Source organism: Ostrea edulis, chromosome 10, assembly GCF_947568905.1.
Source record: "Ostrea edulis chromosome 10, xbOstEdul1.1, whole genome shotgun sequence".
NCBI classification, from domain to species: Eukaryota; Metazoa; Mollusca; class Bivalvia; order Ostreida; family Ostreidae; genus Ostrea; species Ostrea edulis.
In genome coordinates this window covers 35,229,910-35,254,902 of record NC_079173.1, presented here as the reverse complement: position 1 = coordinate 35,254,902, position 24,993 = coordinate 35,229,910, and the positions used below count along the sequence as shown (strand labels likewise).

At 37.5% G+C, this 24,993-nt stretch overlaps 1 protein-coding gene across 1 annotated transcript; it reads right to left on the bottom strand.

Annotated features, from left to right (window-relative positions):
• Window positions 1-1,271: 1,271 nt before the first annotated feature.
• On the bottom strand, window positions 1,272-24,911 carry LOC125665898 (cyclin-dependent kinase 13-like). Its single transcript, XM_048898859.2, has 10 exons — window positions 24,262-24,911; window positions 18,126-18,794; window positions 17,301-17,447; window positions 9,902-10,038; window positions 8,279-8,449; window positions 5,916-6,105; window positions 5,235-5,396; window positions 4,053-4,247; window positions 3,477-3,608; window positions 1,272-3,229 (listed from the first exon to the last, which is right to left on the bottom strand). Exons 1-10 carry the CDS (start codon window positions 24,909-24,911, stop codon window positions 1,975-1,977), a joined length of 3,708 nt encoding a protein of 1,235 aa, XP_048754816.2. The 3' UTR covers window positions 1,272-1,974.
• Between the last annotated feature and the right edge of the window lie 82 nt (window positions 24,912-24,993).

Below are 24,993 nucleotides of genomic sequence, written 5' to 3'. Positions count from 1 at the left end.
ACATGAAGATGGAGCTACCTTAAACATCCTTACAAACAAAAATGTATGGTTTTAAGAGTAAATACTGCACCTACAAACAATAAAAATATATGTGTAACCCAAATAAAGATTTAGAGGACTACAAAGAAATGTCTCAAGGAATGTCGAGTTCATCAAATGGTGGCATTAGCGAAAGAAGACTTGAGGGAATTCCGAACTTTCACTTCAAATACTACCTGTGCCCTTCAATTATCAAATGTGGAATAAATTTGAAGATTTCATACAAATTTTCGGTGGGTTGAGTAAAATGTATTTCAAACTTGTCTCCAATGAAATTGCAGAGGTTTGGAAAAATCAGTGCCTACAATTATCATTTCAATTCTAAAGAAAAAACTCATGCAGGCATAACTATTTTACTGCACAGCAAGAAGCATTTTAAAGTTTCCATTCCCAAAAGTAGCAATCTGAAATCTGAGCCCAGTAAGATAGACAGCTTCAAAAATATTCAATATAATCTTATAGTACATATTTTTGTATCACATCAAATTGCAATTCAAGATTACAAACAGTTTATGATGACACTAGTTTAGGAATCAAAATAAATCACAGTTCATGTACATAACTTTAAATAACAAATGTTGTAACATTTACTCAAAATATGTTTACAAAATATCTTTCCCAAGTAATAGCCAGAATTGTTTCTATTGTAGCATTAAAAAATTACAATTTTGGAGGGATATAACATAGCTCAAGTTGTACAAGGGAAAACCTGTCCGAAAACAAGGCGATATAACTGCATGTAGAAAAATTTCACAGCACATTTGAAAACTGGTTTAATATCAAATCAATGTTACCTTCTGCATATGGTCAAAATAACTGTAAATGTATTTCATTTGGCTGTGGATGATATTTAGTGCCTTTTGTGGAAAGCAGCTACCACTACATCAAGTACATCACTAAATGTCTTCCATATGTTTTTCTATAGCACATTTAGAATGCACTAAATTAAGTCTACTCAACTAGTTGAAAAATCAATTTCTGCCAAATATCATATATGCTAAATATAATACATCTTCAGTTTCGAGAGCAAGTTCAAATTATCTCGGATACATTTGCATTTTCATTTTAATAACAAAATGATGAAAATCAAATGATGTTTATTACATTTCACTGATAGCATCAAGTAACATTAATTCAGATTTCAACCATAGAAATTTTTACACATTTGCTATAAAAATTCTCAAAATACCCCCTGTTACAGACTTTTCTGAAAGAACAAGATGAAAGGAACAAACAGGTTGAAATTTTATTTCAGCTCACACGTGTACAAAAGATATTTTTCATGTATTAATGTGCCCTTAAAATCATATTTAACACACATTTTAGAGTTCTTTCACTGTTTTCCATATGAAGTTGAGGAGAACTCGTCAAATAAGGATATTTCTTTCAGAGCCATGTTTAAGGAGTTTACAATGCCTACTTGGAAAACGCTAAATAAATAATATCTCTTTTTTTTTTTTTTTTATGTATTGGGCTCACTAAAGGAACGTATACTGCTATTCTTTCTTAACTCTCAACCAAACTTTCTTGCATTACATGCTTAAATACATTCTAAGCCATGAATTCCAATACAATATGTCTTAATAATGTAATAATCACCCAGTCTACATTCACTTTTGTTTTCTCCACTTAGCACTTGGAAGAATGCTTTAAATTTTGAGTGCAGTGATTGGAAACCATGTGCCATATAATTGTCCTGAAGAACAACATGTATGCATCCTTTCCAAATATTTTTCCACACACACAGATCTCCAACACAAGCAAATCCTTTTTAACATAGATTTCTATACAACTGCACGATTCTTTCATACATGAAATTAATTCTAACACATGTGTTCCCCAACGTTCACCCGTCAACTAACTTAACACCAAACTGCATAAGAATTTGAAAACAAACGTCCTACGAGAACATAAATGACTGTACATGGCTTTACACTAATTCCACCCACCCCTTCCACCCCTGGGATTCCCGCTGTGTCCCGAGTGGAGTTGGGAATACCCGCCTACTGGATTTTGATCCAACATGGAAGGCATAGCTGGCTTTGCAGAAGGTGCTGAGCTAGAAGACTTGTTCTTCAGTATACTTTTGGGTGGTTTCGAAACGCCTTGAGCTGCCTCTGAATACGACTTGGGAGGTGGTCTTCCTTCCCCAGAATATTGTCCATAATAGCCAGAGCCCCCAGACCCACTGCTCGGGGGGTTATATTGCCCGCCATAGCTGTCCCCTACAGAAGAGTAACTCCCCCTTGATCCCTCTTCAGGGTAAACTCCTCCCCCTGTATAACTGCTGGGTCTATTGTAGTCGGGTCTGTCAGAGGAATAGTACCCTCCATCAGGTTTACTGTAGGTGTCCGTTTGGCTCATATGGGCTGCTTCAGATGCTGAGATTTCTGTTCCACCCAGACTCACTCGCATTCCTTGTTGAGCTAACAGCTGTGCCAAGGCTGCCTTCACTCCTGCATTTTCTACGCCTGAACTGTTGTTGCTGTCCAGACTGTACAAATTAGAATTACCTTCTCCTGACCCATCCCCCTTTGACCCCCCAAACATATTGCTTGTACTATGATTACCATAATCTTGCCGATATCCATCAGAGGAATATGGACCTTGATTCACAGTTTCCAGGTGACTTGATGGCTCAGAAATTCTCTGGTCCTTAGATAGCTGAGCTGCAAGCATGAGTTGTGCATTGAGATTACTCATCAACTGCTGGGTTTGTTCATCCAGTGTCACATTCACACTCTTGGCCACATCTGGAACGGACATGCCTTTCTGTAAAAGAGCTATCATCTGCGACAGTTGATTGTTAACTGGGGCCACCACCGTCTCCTTCCTATCCTCAGTAGGTGGTGCCTCCGCTGGCTGTTCTTGGGTTGCCACGTCTAGTCCAGGAATTCCTGAGGTACCACTTACTTTGTCTTTCCTGTTGAATATCCCCACTGGAGCTTTGCTAGTGCTATTAGTCCCCGACACTGATGCTTTTGCCTTCACAGGCAATGTCCTATCACTAGATGATGATCTTATTTCCTTTCCTTCCATCTTCCCTATACTGGACTGTGAACTCACTGCATTCCCTTTAGATGTGTTGGATTGTAAAGAAGAAATGTCCTCTCCTCTCTTTTGTGCTTCTTTCATGTGCTTCTTTCTATTCTTGCACCACATTTCATGGCAATCTTGATCTTTAGGCAAACTGATGGGTAAAAGTAATCCACTTATAATACACACTTTGACATACAAATAATCGGAGATCTCTACAAGAAAATGCTTTTTCTTACATTGCCATGTACTTCTAGAAAATGCTCCAGTTGAAAACAGGAAAGAGAAAACATTAAATTCACCAAATTATCGACGAAAGTTCTGCGTGCTATTCAGAAAATGAATTAAACAAAATTGCACATCTAATTTATGAAATTTGAAAGTTTTATCCGATATCTTACTCTGGCGGAGGTATTCTCCCAGGGTCGACCTCTCTCAACCACGGACAGATAAGAGCGGCATCAGCCGTGATTCTCTTGGATGGATCCAACTCCAACATCTGGTCCATTAAATCTAGGGCAGTCTTTGGCAAGCTGCAAGGAAATGACCCAGCAAAATCAGAAGAATTCAGTAAAATTAAGGCTCTCCTATCTAACTGTACACTAGGCAATTTATCCTGGCATTTTCTAATAAATGTTGACTTTTTGAGATTCAGATTGCTGTCCCCTTCAAAATTGCTTAATCACTATTTCTCAAAGTAGGCTCTCATGATTTCTTAACAAAGATACCTTATTCACTGAGGGAATTAAGCCAGAGTCATGTTCCCATAATGATTAAAATTACAAGGGGGGTGGGGGTGGGGAGAGAGGGACGGGGTTGGCTAAAAAAAAAAGGTTATGAGAAACTGGAGTCAAGGGATTTATTTTAGTCTGTCAAGTGAGGCTAAAAAAAATCAACTATTTAATCTCAGTGTGATTGAGCGAAATAATCATTTGAATATGTCAATAGTATTTGCATTACAATGCAACGGTACTTACAATGAGAATTCCTCTCGCAGTCTCCGTCTGTACTGTTTTTTAGGTTTGTAAGTGTGGAATAATGGCAGTTTAATGACATCTGGCCACACCGCTGGACATGGCGATCCACAAGTCTTGCTTATAAGCTCCAACTGGGCAAACTCCTGGCTAGCCTGGAATATCGGCTTCCTGGTGAACAGCTCACCCAATATACAGCTAAAATACAGTCAATTTAAAATGACTATTCATGAAAGATATCAACATGGTCTATACCTCATATCTTAAATTTTAATCAGATATAAACTGGTGTTTCCTCTATCTAATACAATATCACGACTCCATGTGCCCGTGAGGGCATATATACTTTTCACATGCACTGAAAAATTTTTACCACAAGAATATCTTAGTCTATATTTTGAAATCAATTTGTCCATAACTCACAAAATATTGGTATTATCAGGCAATATACCATAAAACATGACTACAGCGAACACACTTGAATTCACTCTTACAGTGAAGTGATTTTCATTCCCTGCAGTTGCACTGGTATTAAACTGATGATAGTAACTATCATTTTACTGTCATGATCACTATCATCCCAAGATGGCGGAAGACAATTCCGGTAAGACCACGCTTACTTATTATATCTACTGTATTTGTATTGTTTATTTGCAAATGATATGTAGGCAAGAAATATCATACACTAGCAACAATTACGATCAGATGTTATTTGATCTTTTATACTGCTCATATGAACAGAAAATTCGTCGTTAAAAAAACAGCAAGGATGATAGTAACGGAAATGAATGATGATAGTAACGGAAGAACTTTCGTTACTATCATCCTCGCTGTTTTTTCAACGACGAATTTTCTGTTCATATGAGCCGTATAAAAGATAAAATAACACCTGATCGTAATTGTTGCTAGTGTATGATATTTCTTACCTACATATCATTTGCAAATAAACAATACAAATAGATATAATAAGTAAACATGGTCTTTCCGGAATTTCCTTCTGCCACCTTGGGATGATAGTAACGACCGTAACGTTACTATCATCAGTTTAATATCAGTGAGTTGTCCAATATATAATGAACTTCATTGGCCATAACAAATTGCATTCATATCGAATCAAAATGTTTGTCTTGAATCCTTTGATATAAGCGTGTTTTACTGTAAGAAAGGGGCGTGTAACAACTTTACCCAATGCTCCAGATATCGATAGCAGGCCCATATCTCTCCTCTCCCAGTAATAGCTCGGGGGGTCTGTACCACAGGGTGATTACTTTGTTTGTATATAATCTGTCCTTGTCATCGGCCTCGTACAGGCGGGCCAATCCCCAGTCTCCTAATTTAATTTGACCCCTGTAACAAAGCACATTTAGTTATGGCAACAACTGTTGCCAAAAGAATATATCATGTAGGCTTCCCTCTGGGAAGTATAACGTGTAGTGAACTAATAGAAAATATACAACATACACATTATACAGACAATGTAATACCCGTCAACAATAGGCCCATGGGCCAAAATGTTCACCTTAGACAACCTGGTCCTGCTTTCACCAGAAGATTTTTAAAAATCTTTTCTACCCTTTTTATTACCATGAAAGTTTTTATCTATTTTACGACCCAACTTCGGCCAAACAGGATCATGACTTGACTGAGCTTGAATCCACACAACACTGGGATGCTCTGTATTCCCCGATATTCATGTATCCTATGAAACTTTCTCTGATTTTAGCTCTCTCTTTACCCCATGGTCCATATTTAGCAGAGCCAGGGGATGACACCCGCACTTTATTCAATACCGACAACTCTTCCTAAACTATTCCTCAAGTCCACAATTCAATTTCAATGTTTTCCTCCCACAAAACATCCCCTTACCTGTTGTTCAGCAATATATTGGAACACTTGATGTCTCTGTGCAAGAAGTTCTTTCTATGACAATAGTTCAAACCATCTAGCAGTTGTTTGGTGAAAGAGGCAACATGTTCTTCTCTTAGGTGACACATTCCTGACTCTAGTATTCCCATCAAGTCATGGTCCATGTACTCAAAGACCAAATAAAAGGCACCTGTAGAAACACAATATATATCTATACATACATATTGTTGAGCCGTCCTCATCAATTTGAGCAATTTGGCTCCCAGAAAAAGTTAAGTGTCAGGATAACTAAGTAAATAAATTCACAGGCAACATATTAAAACTTCCCACGATATTGTCCTCAACCACAAGAATTTGTATTGTTGGCATCCAAAATGCAACTATACATGCACTTTAAATTATTGGAAATTTTCAACTCTAGAATGAAATCCAAGTTCTCCAACAGTACTAGAACTTGATAAACAAGAGGCCCATGGGCCACATTGCTCACCTGAGTCACCTTGGCCCATATCTGAAGACTTTCCATACATATATATATATATATAAATAAATATATATTTGCATGTAAAACATTAGTCCCTATTGTGGCCCCAACCTATCCCTGGAGGACATGATTTATACAAACTTGAATTTGCACTGTCAAAAAGCTTTCATGTACAAATGTCAACTTTTTTGGCCCACTGGTTCTTGAGAAGAAGATTTTTAAAGATTTTCCCTATATATTTCTATGTAAACTTTGATCCCCTATTGTGGCTCCAACTTACCCATGGGGGTCATGATTTGAACAAACTTGAATCTGCACTATATCAGCAGGCTTTCATGTAAATCTTAGCTCTTTTGGCTCAGTGGTTCTTGAGAAGATTTTTTAAGATTTTGCTTAGGGCTGTTCCAGAAATGATCAAATGATATTTTTTTATTTGGGGGGTCGTATTTTTTCATATTTTATTTGGTCCGTGGTTGGACTGTTAAAAAAATATTTATTATGGGTAGTGGGTAGTTTCTATTGTTTTATTTTGTGCCACGTGGGTGTTGAGTTTTCAGAATAATTTTATTGTCGCTCTTGTCGTGTTGGTTACAAAACGTCGGAGGGAAAATTGAAAACGTGCTTTCGAAATGGTGCTTTCGAAATCGGAAATCGGAAGTAACATAGAACTATTCGAGTTGTCGCTCTTTGCAGCGCATAATTTTCCATTACGGCACTCTTCAAATTAGAGGCGCGTTTAGTAGGGTCCCTTTGGACGTGATGGCGGCGAACTCTGTTCTGTAGATTATTACAGTTTACAGTGCATCGATTTTGGGAATATTTTGAAACCAATAGGTATTCCGTTTTCTAATAAAAATAGGCAAACCTTAGTTGATTTATACGAGGGTACCGATGCGTTATATTTATCAGTCAGTGTGATGGCGATATAGAGGACTCCGGGCGCGGGCTCCATTAGAAGACGAACGATTCGTGGAAAAACATATCCATACCCATTTCAAGATAATAGCATCGTTTGGACTCCCAATCTTTCCAACATTCCCGCCATAGATGCCTTTGATTGTTGATGTGACATCGTTTCTTCAGAACTACTGTGATACAATGTTGCACAGGCATTACCGCGTCATTGACTAGAATGTTTGTCCCGAAAACCTCGCGAGATTTGTACCGTTTTCATTTTTAAAAATATTTTTGTGGTGGGTCTGGTTAGTTTTTTTTTTTAAATAGATGGGTCATTGTAAAATGAGTTTATCTATTTTATGGGTCATGGGGTAATTTTTTTTTTTTTTTATGGGTGCTTGGTATATACAAAAGGTGCCTCCCGACCCCCCCCCCCCCCCATGTATCTATTTCTGAAATAGCCCTTATATATTTCTAAGTAAAACTTTGATCCCCTATTGTGGCCCCATCCAACACCTAGGGGGCTATGATTTTAACAAACTTGAATTTGCACTATGTTAGGAAGCTTTCATGTAAATGTCAGCTCCTCTGGCCCAGTGGTTCTTAAAAAGAAGATTTTTAAATGACCCTACCCTAATTTTGCATTTTAGTGATTATCTCCCCCTTTGAAGGGGACATGGCCCTTCATTTGAACAAACTTGAAAGCCCTTCATCCAAGGATGCTTTGTGCCAAGTTTGGTTGAAATTGACCCCGTGGACTGGAGAAGAAAATGAAAATGTGAAAAGTTTACAACGACGCCGACGACCGACAAATTTTGATCAGAAAAGCTCACTTGAGCCTTTGGCTCAGGTGAACTAATAAAAAGGTCCCAGTATACATGTTTAGTACATTAATAACCCATGTGTGTATGTTGTTGTTTCTGTGCAATATCACGTTATTGCAAATCTAGATATCACCACATGACCTATTCCTACAATGTACCTTTGTCTTTTTTGAAGTCTAAAGCATCCTGCTTATCAGTGACAATCTCTTTCAAGTTGACAATGTTGGGATGATTCAGCTGCCGTAGAATTTTTATTTCACGTACAGCTGTGATAGGAAATCCCTCTTTCTCATTCTCTAACCTCACCTTCTTCAAGGCCACCAATTCATCTACAAAAGCAGGAACACTATACAAATCTAAAGCCTGTATAAAATCATACCAGTCTACCTTGAGATAAAGACAACACACATTTTAGACTAATTCTAGTACCAAGACCCCTACACTTGGGATCATGAAATTTACAATTTTGTTCAATCACTAACTGCTCATTCTAAATATCCGTTCAAATTCAGTTAAGTACTGATAGCATTAAAGAACATGTTATTGAAATTTTTACCCATAAGCACTATATGCCAAGTTTGGCCCCACCCTGGGAATCATGAAATTAAAAATTGTTGTAGAAGCCTTCCTGCCTTGCATGACAATGCATCTAGTTTTTCCAAGTTTTTTATTCGATAAATATTTGCCTTGTATCACTGGGAAAGAAACTTATACATGGTACAGTATACATTTGTGAGAACTGACCTGTAGCATCAAGTGTTCAAAATGGATAAAATACCAAAATAAACCAAAGCATGACATTTTAACAGCTTATTTTACCCTATCTAATACATAAGTGCATGTATATCTGTGTAGATCTACTTGTAGAAAGCATGCAAGGCGCCATCTTAATAATTTCTGTTAATTTGAATATTGACCCCAAACTAATTAGATTTTTTTTTTCAATTTGAGAAACAATGCGTACATAAATTAAGGATTTTATAGTGTTTCAAGTAGAATGAAAGAAATATCCGAAGATAACTGTTTTTGTTTTATTTCAAAAAGATTGTTATAACATTGTGATACATGTATTGTAATACAAAATTTATTATCACAATATGATTTTCGAGTCGAAATAACCCGCACCATTGGTTGGGTAACCGGAAACACACCTATAATTTTTTTTTGCCTGACAATGAAACATAGAACATTGCAATACAGAGTGATTTAGGAAAATTTAATATTGTAATACATGTATATCGCAATGCGATTTTCTAGTCGCAATACCCAGCACCATCGGTCAGGTAACCGGAAACACAAATTTTTTTTTTGGCCTGACAATGAAACACAGAATATTGCAATACAAAGTGATTTAGGTGACCTAAAAATGTCTTGGCTTTTTTCACTTTTTACAAATCATCCATTTGCCTTTGGATGTTACCTACTGTATTAAATTTGGAGCTAGTTTGAAAATGACAAGGTACCCAAAACTTGTTACTAGACTGCATTCTTACAAATTCAACAAACTGGAAAAACCTGGTTTCAATGTAACAAGGGCAATATATGCCCCTGCTAAGGATTGAACCCCGAACCTCTGGCACAACATTTCAGAGCTCTGTTGATCTAGCTAAAGGGTTAATCCACTATCCAGAGCTAAAGGGTTAATCCACTAGCCAGAGCTAGAGGGCAGGTCATGCTTACAACACTTCCACATGAACAATAGGACAGGACCTTAGCACACATCAATAAATACTTCCTACACATTCTAAATTCTTACTCGTGAGGGTATTTTAGTTTCTTACCTGTGAAGGTGTCTTTCGCTTTGTACACCTGACCATAAGTTCCCTCTCCAATGATTTCTATGATGTTGAACAAATCCACACATCGCTCCCCCCAATCACCCTTTACTCTCTCATCCAAGCGTCTCTGCTGACAAATTCTACAATGACAATTTTTAACATTTAGAATTGACTCCCTTCAGCATTTGTTTTAGTCAAAACAACAAGTCATGACTCAAAAATCAACCACACCCCACCAAAATATAACATTCTGACCCCACTTAAATACAACTAGTAAACAAGTTACAATATGTATCCTAGGAACAAATTGAGTCAATACCTCTCATCATTAAAGAAAATATCAATTTAACATATATTTTTTTATGTAGCCCAACTCCATATTCAGAAAAGTCAGCCAAACTCTCCGCATTGAACAAGGGCATTAATGTTGCTGTTTGCTTGAGTGTATAAATCACATCATATTTACCACCTCAAAAAAAAACAGCACAACACTAAGAGAAATTATGACACCCTCTCCTACAATTTTTGATCACTTGACTTTCTGAGAACTGTGAATTATTTTTTTGAAGGAAGAAAAGGTACGTCAAGTGACAAAGGTTCGATGTCTGTCTAACAAAGAGTTCACGAAACATTGAGAGGACAATATGTTCCTAAGTCCAGTTTCACCCTTGACCATATGACCTCAAAATCAATAAGGGTAATCTTCTACTGCACCAAGTTTGATGTCAATTAAGGAAAGGGTTCTCAAGATATTGAGCGGACAGTACCTTCCTATATGCTGAGTGGAATAACCTTTTGACCTGAAATTCAATAGTGATCCTCCAATATCCGTAACCAATCTACACATGAAATATCATTACAATCAAGTGAATGATTGAGGGGATAACATATATGGTCTACCAATACGCCGGTTTCGAAATAAGTCTGAGTTATTTCCCTTTGGAGAACTCTCGTACATAGTAAGGCGTGAAAGAATTTGTTTACACGCGGTAGTGGGACAGATATTCATCACAGCGTTTAAGTGAATGTACTCAGTAAGTTTCTCATACGCTGTTCAATAACCCAAATTCGACTGATACACAAACTAAGTAATTAAGTGATAAGTATTTAGGAAGTAATTAAATACATATAATTCTTATCCTATCACGTTATTTCGCTGGTCATAGGTACCATATCCAAGATATTTCTTGCAAATATGACATTGTTTTTATGTATTTCCACTTCAGTAAAACATTTCTTTCGATAGTATTTAGTATTTCCCACATTTACATATTTAAAGAGAAGCCGCTTTTAATACATTTCATCGTCTTCCTCGTTGGCTGTATATCCACTCTGTCCCACTTCGGCATTCAAAGTTCCACTAAATGCACCTCCTATACAGAAGAGTTTGTATCTCGAAACTGGCATATTGACAGACAGGTGCAAAGCAATATGCCCCTCATCTTCGAAGGGGGGCATTATAAATATACATGTTTAGAGGGCATACAATCAAAATTCTAAAGATCAAAGAAATCTGTTGCCCCAGAAATACCTACGATATAATCAATATTAACTGTATTTTGTGGAAAAGTAACCACAGTGATCGACCCAATTTAGTTTACACAGAAGGCCAAAATATGACTCCATCACCAAATGCTCTTATGAAAATTTCATTATGAGAAAACTGATTGTTTTAGTGACAGTGTACCTCTATGAAGGAAATGACTTTTACAGATGGAATGTTTGAATGGACTTATTTTCAAGGTCTCTTTTTAACTTCTATTGATTTCAAAGCCTCCCCTTTTAATGAAGATGTATGAAATCTTACCAATTTGGTAGCTTTCAGCTCGATGCAGCATTGTCAGAGAATCAAATTTTCTCTCTTTAAAGTCTATAGATCGGAATTCCTAATTCCCAGCAAGAAATTGTGCTACTGATTGATTGGTAAGGCTTTATATTTTCTCATTTCAAAATCAACCAAAACAAACTGTCACAGAGTCCAAATGCGAAAGTCTGAAGCATTAGAATGTGAAGAGGTTTGGCCCCAATTCAAGTTTTTGTGATAAGCCCACAGATGAATGTGCTGAACTAGTCCTATAGTTGTCAGACTGAGTTCCATTCTCAAACAAATTTAACAGGTTAAGAAAAGCCCTAACAGCCACAGTACCATATATGAAGCATACAAATGTAAATGTTTAACAAATGACTGTTGCCCAATGCCAGACCCAGAGTAACTGAAGTAGACACCCTGGCGTGATAGAGGGCGTCCATCTAGCTGTTAACTTAATAAGTGTATATACTCATACAATGAATAACACACCTCACACAACAGCAGTCTTATTGCTATCCTTACTCAAAGAGGCAATCTCTTTCACATCAACTTCATTATATTTTTCACTACAGGTGACAACTGAACAGAAATATCCTTAAGCAGAAGGGATTTTCACCACCTTTTTGGGAATGGGACCTTGACCCTTGGAATTGGGAATTTAACAATTTATGTGGAAACAGACCTTCAAATGTTAATTATGAATAAAGTGTGACCGGTGGATCAAGCAGAGCATGAAGTAGGAGAAAACTTGTCAGCTTACCAAACGTTCGTGGTTCTTTACACTTAATTCATTTTATCTTCATGTTTTTCGATGAAGTACCAGTCTAATAATTTTATTTCAATAGAAATTCATGCATTTGGTTATATATTTAGTCGTATTACCATTTTTTAAAATATATATTTCTAATTGTTTCGCTAAAAATTGTTATGATAATAATTATAAATACAATTATATTGAATAAATTGAGTGTTTAAATTACAAACTGCACATCATAGTTTTGTATTTCAGGCAATCTACTTATTAACTTGAATAATAATGGATTTGTTTAGGGGTAATACAAATTAAAACAGAGACAGCTGAGGATACAGATAGTTGAACAAAATGGTGGTGCTTAGTCTGCTCAGAATTTTCCTGTAGAGATCGATTGTATCTTTCTTTTGCTGATTTTGTCTTTCCTTTCACCTGTATGCGTTAGGCCAATCCAACTTAATTGATAGATTATCATCCCCGCCCGCCCCTAAAAAATCGGGCCGCCCTGAATTTTTTTTTAATTTGCAAATTTTGTGATTTCCGGAAAATTTTCATTTCCGACTCTGGTAATTACACTTCTTGTTTACATTTCCGGTATAGCAACGCAAAAAGCCACGTGAAGAAAATAGATATGGTTTTCTTAATTTCTCACATTCTTACGTGCGCAAATGAAAGGAAGGGATTAATGTTCTTCATATCTTGAAGAAGTTTCGTATGTCTTTGTGTTTGAAATTAAAGCTTAACTTTAAATTCGTCTGTGAAATAAGCATAGATTGATATCCATCTGGCATTAAATGATGCACTTCTGTTGACAAGAACTCGTTTGTCATTAATATTTTTCTCAGAAAATGAAAAAAAAATAAAATCCCCCCCACCCGCCCAAAAATTTTTGGTGACCCTGGATGATAATCTACTAATTAAGTTGAATTGGCCTTACCTTTAAAGCCTCATTTCATGGCAGAAGAGTTATAGAAGAAATTGACTCATATAAAATTTATACAAATGTTTCATACAAAGCAATTACAATGTATGAACCTCAAATATCTTCCGAATTGTGTAAAATAATAAAAAAAATAAAAAATATGAATCCTCTTTACAGATCATACATTGTTTTAATTACACCCCATGCAAGTAGTATCATATCTATACAAGGGACGAAAGTCACCATCTTGGGACAAAATAGCCCAATTCAGTTCAACATCCACTTCGCAGTCTTCACGAAAACTCCGTGGTCCCAAGACTAAGGCCAGTGAATTTAAAGGTCTGGTCAGTGAAAATCAAAACTCCAACAAGTCTGATGGGCCTATAGATATTCTTGCACAGCAAGTCACATTACATAATTTGTTGCATGAAGATATTCTTAATGTCATATAATTTGCAAAGATTTATTATCAGAATCAAACGAAGCCAATGGGCTAAATCGCTCACCTGAGTCACCTTAGCCCATATTTAAAGATTTTCTCTATAGATTCACATGTAAATCTTTGATCCTTATTGTGGTCCCAACCTACCGCCAGGGGCTATGATTTTAACAAACTTGAATCTGCACTATGTCAGATAGGTTTCATGTAAACTTCTTTTTCTAAATAGTTCTTGAGAGGAATTATTTTAAAGATTTTCTCTATATATTTGTATGTAAAACCTTGATCCCCTATTGTGGCCCAATCCTACCCCCAGGGGCCATGATTTTCACACACTATGTCAAAAAGCTGCCATGTGAATTTGAACTTGTCTGGCCCAGTAGTTCCCTAGAAGATTTTTAAATGACCCAACCCTATTTTTGCCATTATCTCCCCTTTGAAGAAGGCATTCAAACAAACCTGAACTCCCTTCATCCAAGGATGATTTGTACCGCTCATTCTGGGAAAGATTTTCACATTTGTCAGTATTTTCACCATCATCTCCCCTTGGAGAAGGGTGTTGCCCCCATTTGTACAAACTTGAATCCCTTTCACCCAAAGATGATTTGTGCTAAGTTTGGTTGAAATTGGCCAAGTGGTTATGGAGAAGATGAAAATGTGAAAAGTTTAAGACAATGACAAAGGAAAGTTTTGCTCAGAAAAGCTCACTGAAAGTTTTGCTCAGAAAAGTCTGGAAAACCAAAGAGAAAGATACATTGATGGACAGACAGAGAAAAATCCTAAATAGTGTTTAGTGTATCATTATTTGTGTACTTGTATATCTTGAAGGTTTTAAACTGCTAGGAGGGATGTTATCTCATGTAATTTCTCCACAACTTTACATTCGTTGTTCTTTAGTTGGTTGGTTATATTTAATGTCTCACCCGAGACCTTTTCACTCATATGGAGGCTCCTCATTGCCGGTGAAGGGCTGCAAAATTTAGGCCTATGCTCGGCGCTTACTGCCTTTAATCAAGGAGGGATCTTTATCATGCCACACCTGCTGGGACACAAAGCCTGAGTTTTTGCAGTCTCAACTGCCGGGCCACCCCATTTAGTCACCTCTTAGGCTTATGACCACCAAGGGACACCAAGGACCTGGATCCCCACAGGTTCCTTAGATTGGAAGGCATGATATTGGTTGAAGATATTTATAAATGTTGTGGAATTTTTGAATGGGGCAATGGCACTTATCGACTCTTTCAGGTGGGCAGTCTTTGAAGGTCAGAGATGAAACACTCACTGTTTTCACTCAACCTCCAAAGGCAGGTTCAGTTCCAGAAAAACAAAGTTGGGGTGAAAACTATAGGGTCGGTCAGGTCACCGTTTTTTGCCATATACTAGGTTTTTATTCCCAATACTTTACAATATTCCGCGGTTCAGTAATCTAGATCCAGGTTAATTTGAACAGTCCGATTTAGCTTATGTTGCAAAAATGGCTTCTGGTGATGGAAAACGTGGTGTCGACCATGCCACTAAATTATCCCCCCCCCCCCCCCCCCCCCCATAAATCTTCAGTATGGAAGCATTTTGAATTCCGTGCAATGGAAGAAAACGGTAAATCATGTTATTGTTTTGATCTTTTTAAAGAAAAACATGCAGTTGTAACAATAAGGTGCAATTAAATGACACCCAAGGAGTGTATTATTGTTTATTATTCATAGAATCTTAAAATCATCGTGGTACATATCGTATCGTCATGTCTGTTTCGTGATATGTTATCATACTGTGAGGCAAGCGTATTGGTGCACCCCTATTTAAACATGGAATTTGGACCAGTCATTCTCAAAACCACTGGAAGTGGTCCAAGGGAAAAGCAAAAGTTATCAAAGGACCACTAAAACTGGAAGTTGATAGCCCAAGTGACAGTCCTGACTTAATAATACAAGGCAATTCTTTCCTGATGTAGCTGCACCATTCCCAGTGCCAAGTACTATCAATTTCCCTCAACTCTGAGACTAATAAATGCACAGCGACAAAATCTTCATGATTTTGGGGCTCGTAATTCTACTGTACAAGGTCACTTATTCTTCACTTTCTCAATAGTTCCACGAAATGGTGCTTGTTTGTAAAATTGTAAATAATGAATATTTCTTCGGTTTAATCTTATTTTAAAACAAATGCTTCTGTTGACACAGAAGAAAATCCAATTTGTTCTTTAGGACACTATTTTTTCCAGTTGAACTAATATTGGTACTAGTCCCAAACAGTGGGGAATAAACATGACATTGCCAACCTTCAACATGTAAAAGGAGGGTCATGACCCTCTTTGGAAAGCAAAAAATCTGGTCATAATGCGTAACGACATTTACAACATATTCACTAGGAGTGTTCATATTTCACAAATATTTACAACAGAAATGTGTGTATTGTGTATTCATTGAAGAGAAGCATTGTAAGTAACAGTGGCACATTTTGAATTTTTCAAGACTGATGGAGAATATTCAAAGCAGGACACAGATTCAATTTGATTAAATTCAAATGATAAAAGGGCATTTAAGGTTTCATTGTTTGGTTCAGATCTGAAATTTCAGTGTGTATTTTCTTTACAATATTAACATCCTAAGATGATCATGGCAAAAACCAAAACAACTCATAGGAAATTGCACACATGCTTTGATAACTTATCTGTAATGCACAGGGCTATCGGCATTGTTTACGTAGATCCCAGCTTGAATTGCAAACTGGAAATTACACACATTAACTAATTTACAAAACCAAATCCGGAAATTGGGTGAAAGGTATGACCCATCGGGTCATAAAAATAATCTGGTTACGGATTGAAAAATCGGGTGTAACCCGACAAAATCAGGTGAGTTGGCAACTATGGGAATAAAACAACACTGAAACATGCAGGGAGTTTTTTTAGGTTTTGATTTCAAGGGCCTGGGCCTTTCCAATTGGGAAAAATAGCAACAGTTGCTTGAAATTGTGAAAAATATTCTATGGATAAAGGAAGTAGGGAGAAAACCAAACTAGTGTATGAAGGAATAATTATACTCCTTCTAACTTACACTTTGGTCAAAGCTTACCTCATTTAAGTAATTGAAAGCCAAAAAATTAGCTTTACTAGACAATTTTTAAACCAAAAATTGTAATTTATGGGTCTGTGAAGGAGATTTATGAACAATAAGGCTACCCTGCTTTGATCTGTTTTCATTGTTTGGGAATTTTAAAGCATGAATTGGGAAAATACCTGTTTTTAATCATTTGGAATGGGGTCTTATTTCGACCCCTTAGAAACCCTAAAAAAATCCCCAACATGATAATCAGCACGTACTGACATGTAATATTGATATGGGCATTTCACATGAAACTTCTGGACTCAATATATTTCCCCTATGCAACCTATTCAAATATTTTAAGCCAAGGACTTAACTTCATAAAATCCTTCCGAGAAACCTGAATTAAATTCACTTTTGGGTCTCTGCCTTAACTTACTTTGGTTTTTTAACTTTAGGGACCAATTGCGGAGTCGTATCTCTCTTGGGAGTTGGCTCTGGCTCTATTTCATACTCTGGTTCAGGGTCATCCATCATAGGAGGCATGGGCAAGTCTGTTATTCGCTTCCTGTGTGGTTCCTGCTTCCTATAAACAAGCACACCGATACAAGGTAAAACAAAACGAAACAAATTCAATGCTGAAACCTCTCAAGGATTAATCTTCTGGACAGAAATTCTGTCTCTACGATAATACCATTAGCTTTATAAATGTGTAAATTGTGATATGTGAAACTTTTCTTGGTGGTACCCTACATCGGAATTTATGAAAATCACAAATTATTAAGAGTGCAACGATTAACTGGTACATCATGGTAATATGCTTCGATTCATAATACTTAACACTATACATCAGTCCGGATTAAGATGAACTGTCCAATTTGGCTTTAAAATCATGTTGTAAAAATGATTTCTGGTAATGGTAAACTTGGTGCTGATCTTGTCAATATGATCTCCAATATGGGAGCATTTTAGATGCATTTTAAACAGCAAGGTGCAATTATGATACCAAAATCAGCGTAATTGTTCATTTGTTAATATTCATACAATATAGCATGTTAAAAGTATCATGATACGCATCGTATTGTCAAATCTTTATCATGAAACGCATCGTATTGTGAAGCAAGCCCATCTTTGCACCCCTACTAATTATAAGAATTAAAGGTCTGAAATTTCCTTCAAAATGTCAAATGTTCCACAGAGATATTTCACCTTAAACTGCTGAACACCTTTAATAAGTGATGTACATAATGTAGTTACAAACTACCTATATGGACTGGGGGTTCCCCCATTGTCAGCTGGAGATATGCGGGGAAGAGGTAAACTTGGCCTATGAGCGGGTGGTAAATCTGGCTCCAGTCTGTGCTCTCTGTAGTCTGGTCTGCGCTCCTCGATCTTGCGTATATCTTCTCGATGGTAAGGAATCTCTGGGGGTACACGAATTTCCTCTCGTCGAGGTTCTATCCTTCTTGGCTCTACTTCCCTCACCTCTCGTATTATTTCCGATTTTATATCATCTGGAACCCTGCTCCTTCTTGAATTGGAATATGATGGCGACCTTGATACATAATCACCTTTACTGGAATTTACTGAATTTCTGTCAGGTTTATCCTTTTCAGAGGAATGATTTTTATTGCTAGATCGAGTTTCTTTTGAATCACGTCCTTTGGCAGCAAGTAAGGCTGCTTCTTTAGCCTCCCTTGCACGTCGATGTTTTGAAAGCTCTGCGGCAAGTGTGTTTGTAGCGTATCTGGAATGTCCCAGTTTACTGCTCGAGCTTCGAGAGGGACTTCTAGAGGAAGATCGTCTTTGACGGTTGGAAGTGGAATGCTTGCCTCTTGAAGGAGATCTTGATCTCCGCGAGCGATTGCGAATATTTGGAGAGGGACTACGAGGAGATCGACGATACTTGTCATACTTCTCTGGATATCTTGTACTGAAATAAACAGCAATTGATTAAAAATGCAATGCAGAAAACTGAAAATTATTGTAAAATAGCAGAGAACACTATGGGCATCAGGCCGTCAGACAAAACCAGCATATCTGTGATCGGTCTGGTTCTCTCTCATAAGCATGATAAGCAAGTCCAACCAACTTTCTAAATATATGGCGTAGGCCATTGGCAAGTGGCCGAGATATATTGAAAATGGCTGACTAAAATTTAACAGAAAGACCATTTCAGCATACGAAATTTTCGTTTTTCAGTCAGAATGGCCGATTGTTTTTAAGTGTTTACCGCCACAGAAAATAAATGCAACCTGTCTTGGTTCGTCATTATGAAAGCACTTGTAAAGAATATTTTGATTGGTTTTCCGAAAAACTTCCGTCCACTCAAAATTACTTTGAGAAAAATTATAACAAACTGCCTTTTGATCTTGCTTCTCCATTCGGCAAACTTCGGAAGATTCCAGTACCCTACATCTAGCCTCAAATGTATGCATGTATAAACGCCTAACATTTGTAATGACATGCTGATCTTCCTAACACATGGCGTGCGTTCGAGACTGCCGTTCTTTGCACAAGTACAAATTCCGAAAGCAGAGTATGCATCATGCGAACGGGTTCGAGGTGCAAGAACTCACACCACCTCTGTAAGTAGTGTGGTCGAAGAACACATTCATGCGCACATGTTCTCGTCATTCGTGGCTCTAACACAGGAGTTTGTAGCACTATAGCTCAGGGCTTAATCAATTGAGTGAATTTTATTGACTTTATTGATAAAATTTCAAACTCCTGTGACTCTAAGAACTGAGCATGAGAACAATGGAAACGTCAATCTCGAACGCATATATGGACGTTTATAAAAGGGATTACATGATTAAGTCGGAGGTTAATGTATACATGCTTCTGAAGTTCTTGAATGCAAAATAAAGTATGGTGGTCTTTTTCTTCTGTAGGTGTCAGAAACTGAATTGTTTGCAACTTTGATGTGTCAGGTTTGATAAAATACTATTGAATAAAAAGGAGATCATTTTATATGATATACTGGATGGACTAGTGAAATGCTTTGCAGACTAGTGAACATCAATAGTTACTAGTCCGTACGGACTAGTGCTTGAAAAAGTTAATTTTGAACCCTGTTTTAGCACTTTTTCTTCTTTACACGTGTTTCCGAAGAGAAATACTCCACGGGTGTTTTCCTTGGTTGTACAGGATATATTTACTCTCGCTAGAGAGGACTAATCGCATCTTTGCGAGAATATCTCCAACTCGCTCAGGGTTTGACATTTACTTTTTTAAGCACTAGACCAGTCGGGCTACTTCAAATGATTTTTACTAAACCTGACCTGCGGGTATTTCAGTTCGGGTCTCTATAACTGTTTAAAAAATCTATATACTAACAGTTAACAAAAAAAACCTTTATTGTATTTTGTCAATAATTACTCGGGGACGTGGACTGAGGTTTAGGTACTAGAAACAGAATTGTCACTTCAACTCATTTCCATCCATGATTTGAATGTTTTGTCATTGACGATGTTGCTCCTGTGGTGTATTTTCAATGCGTCTGACATATCTTACATAAACTGACATTATTTACAGTTTTGTCCACAATGCTATCATTTAACAATTGATCAAAATACAGCCACCTTCAGGGCTCAACATTTTTTCCCCTATTTGTCCATTCGGACAAGGGACAAAGATATTTACTTGTCCGAACTTCAACTTCACTTGTCCAAAATATTTTCAAAAAAGGATCTAATATTGTCAACTTCAAAACTGTATTTAAATTTACTTAATATATAGTCTATTTTTATACCTGCTTGATTGATTTTTTTTTATCTTAATATTCTCTTAATAAAAACAACAAACGCATAAAACAAAATTTTATCTAGACTTCCATCTTGAATCAATGACTTCGTAAGATCCATGGATGATTGAAAGTAGTATGCAATAAGTGAACACCAATCCCGATTGAGTTTGACTCAGCTAGTTTACATAGCGATTGATATCAAAGTTCATTTTCCATGCATTACACATGTACTTCCGACTCTCAACTACCGATAAACTTTTCACAAATTTGTTTGGAGACTTCTTTACATAAGAAAAGCATTTGTCCAATCGGACAAGTGCCCATCAATATTCACTTGTCCGAAATGTTTTTCCATTGGTACCGGACAAGCGGACAAACGTTAATGTTGACCCCTGACCTTTGAGGATTTTGACGACATTATGATTCTATTTTAAAGAAACCCGAATCGAAATACGGAAAAATGGAACCAAACCCGACCCGAACAACATGACCCGCGGTTTTCGGGTACACGTTGCAGCCCTAATGACCAATGTCAGTCTATGCGAAAGTTTTTTGGACCACACAGGACATTCGGTCCTGTGTAATCAATGAACACACAGGACCGAACCAAATTTTGTCAGTCCGAAAAACCTAATGTAAAAAGTGAAACACGTGAAAATGCCATGGTCGGCCATTTTTCCAAGTCGTACGTATTAAATCTTCTTGCAGGCCGTTAAAAAAAATTGATGCATAGTCCATATTCTTCTCTTGAGTAGGCCTAACATCTTTTCTTTTACAGGGGATCACTCCCGCATAATACTTTAGACGGTCCATGCAGTTTTAATCACATTTATTTACTTATTTGGATTTGTGTGATGTTTTTTTACTTATAACAGACATTTTAAATGACTCGGCGTCAAAATAGTAAAGTTCAAAACCGGACACTGAGACATCGGACATTCCGGTCTGGTGTAAAGAATGACGTATCGGACCTGAGGCACTGCACATCGATCAGGTCTGACGGTCCGATGTCTTTCGCATAGACTGCAATGTCTTTTTTTTTTTTTTTAATAAAGTGCACCGCCACGGCACATGATACGCCCGTCACATATTGTTAACAGTATAGATGGTACCCATTAAAACATTTTTTTTTATATCACCTTGATTAAATGTCACAGTGACCTTAAAGTAGGATGCGACACACCTTCTACCTAAGATGCATTAGTTGACCAATTTTGGTGATTCTAGGTCTAATAGTTTTCAAGTTATGAGCCGGACAAGTTTTTGCCATATATGGCCATATCTTCTTAATGAAAAGTCACAGTGACCTGGTTTTAATGTGCGACACACCTTCTACCCAAGATGTAGTATCTACAGACAAAGTTTGATGATTCTAGGCCTTGTAGTATTCAAGTTACGGGTCGGACACGAAAAAGCTAACAGACGGACGGACAGACGGATATCTTCTTAATGAAAAGTCACAGTGACCTGGTTTTAATGTGCGACACACCTTCTACCCAAGATGTATCTACAGACAAAGTTTGATGATTCTAGGCCTTGTAGTATTCAAGTTACGGGTCGGACACGAAAAAGCTAACAGACGGACGGACAGACGGATATCTTCTTAATGAAAAGTCACATTGACCTGGTTTTAATGTGCGACACACCTTCTACCCCAGATGTATCTACAGACAAAGTTTGATGATTCTAGGCCTTGTAGTATTTAAGTTACGGGTCGGACACGAAAAAGCTAACAGATGGACGGACATGAACGCCATACCATAATACGTCTCGTCTTAAGACGGGCGTATAAAAAGTAGGTCAAACTCCAAGGTCAACATTTTGGTACCCACAGAAACGTCTTGTCACAAGGAATACTCATGAAATATCAAAGCTCTTGCACACACTGTTCAAAAGTTATTAGCAAGGTTAAAGTTTGCAAGGAGTAGGTCTAACTCCACAGGGGCTGACAAATCCCATTGCCCGACACCCGGGGCGAGTGATTTTTCCAATCGGGCAAGTATAAAATAAATAGGAACTTGCCCGTGGGCAAGTGATTTTTTAAACCACAACTATCGGTTTCGCATTGGAAATGAAAGTAGATTTTCGTACGAGTTAACAATTGACGATTTTTAGTCACGAAAACGCTTTATGAAATGAAGCTAAAGCCAAAAGGCGTAAAAAAACATATACGTATGTGTTGACATTGCAGCACGGATCCAAGTATAGACAAATTTATAACTAAAGTCAAGCGAAAAGGCTCGGAAACACACGATGACTAGCAATTAGTTGACGTTAATAACAACGAAAATCCTGGACCTTCGGTATCAAAGCATGCAAAGTACGAGAAAACTCGGAGGAAGCGGTGTTGCATCAAATCATGGGAGGACACGTGGCCGTTGGTGACATATGATGTTGAAAGTAACAAATTGCACCGCACTATTTGCAGGGAGTTTCCTACTGTTAGTATCGCTTAAGAACAATTCGTTTTTTAAGGGTTGCAAACTCTTTCGCGTGGAATCCCTGTAGTATCACCAAATCAGTGAGTTGTGTACAACTTACTATCGCCAGAGAAATGTGATTCCCGTGGCTAAGAATATGAAGTTTGAGAAAAGTGAAATAAAGAACACAAATATTGTATACATTTTATTTTAATTTGGGTGTTAATTAAAATTTCTACCACAATGTACAATGTTGGTGGGGCAAGTAGATTGAAAAGTTGGGCAAGTAAATTTTGCCTAACTACTTGCCCGAGGGCAAGTGCTTAAAAAAAAATTATTTGTCAGCCCCTGCTCCAATGTCACAGGGTAAAAAAATGTTGGTACCCAAGGAAAGGTCTGGTCACAAGGAATACTCAAGTGAAATATCAAATTTCTAGCATTTACTGTTCAAAAGTTATTGCAAGGTTAAAGTTTTCAAAAAGTAGGTCCAACTCTAAGGTCAAGGGGTCAAAAATGTTGGTACCCATGGAAAGGTCTTGTCACAAGGAATATTCATGTGAAATATCAAAGCTCTAGCACCTGTTCAAAAGTATTAGTTTGTTCCAATTTAGTTTTGCTATAACAGGTTGGGAACACTTCCCCCATAGCAAGATATTCTCGCTAAAATCTGAAATCCAATGCACATCGTGAGTAAAATGTTTTTGTTTTGATTAAGCACAGATTTATTTGCAGAAGTATCAGACATTTTAGCACCATTTCATCTTTTCACGTGAAACACGAAGAGATGTTCTTCGTGGGTGTTTTTCTCGGTTGTACGGGATATATTTACTCTCGCTAGAGAGGAATAATCGCATATTAGCGAGAACATCTTTGACTCACTATTCCCAATAGTGTTCCCAACCTGTACAAATAGTTGGGGAGGGGGGATCACTGATGACAAGAATGAAACTAAAAGTAAACAAGATAACCTTTATGACAAAAATATTTTTGTTTTTGGGCAACGCCGCAAGCGAATTTTGAACTTGGCCTTGGGCAAGTGTATTTCTATTCTAGATAGTACTTGCCCAAGGGCAAGTGACTGTAAAAAAATATATGTCTAGACCCCTGTCTTCACTGTAGTAAAGTACTACAATTCTCTAAAAAACATTCCTTTAGATCATTCTAATTTCATATACCCTGCATTATATCATATACTATTAATATAGAATACCGACTGCTATGACTAGAGGTACCTGTTATTTTTTGATTTTCTGTTGTATGGACTAGGTGACCGTGACCTATAGCGTTTCCTTGGACTGCCTACTGGGCTGGAGTCCCGATGATCTCGGTAAGCTTTGGGGGGATTTGCATATGCTCTTGGAGGCTCTGCATAATGTTTAATAGACTCGCGAGGAACCTGCTCCGGTGAATAAGGTCTTTTCTTTGTTTTCCTTGAGGAGCTCGAGTACGATGGAGGAGGACTGTCCCTGATCACAATAGGAGAATTGCTTTGACTCCGGTCATATTTATACCTGCGGAGTTCAGTAGCTGGCGAGATTTCGTGAAGATCTCGAGAACGAGATGACTGTGCAGCTGGAGGAGGAGTAGTGTTTATTTCCGAGTCTGAACTGATGTCATCATAATCGACGATTGGCTTTCCATGGGTCTGATCATTAACAACGTGTCTCTCCTTAGACCGATCTTTGCGTTTAGATTTCTTTTGCTTTACTTTCTTTTTGCGACTTCGACTCGAGTCGCTGTATTCTTTCTCACGATCACGTTCGTCTCTTGAATCTCTCGAATCTCGGGAAGGCTCGCTATATTCAGTTGTATTCCAACCCCGATATGATCTTGCGTCGTATTCTCCATAATACGACCCAGCTGGTGGAGGTTTGCGGGGCATCCTGTCACCTAATCGTTATTTTCACACGCGGTTATCCATTGTCACACTAAAAAATTAGAGTTACCTCCTCTTAGAAATGATC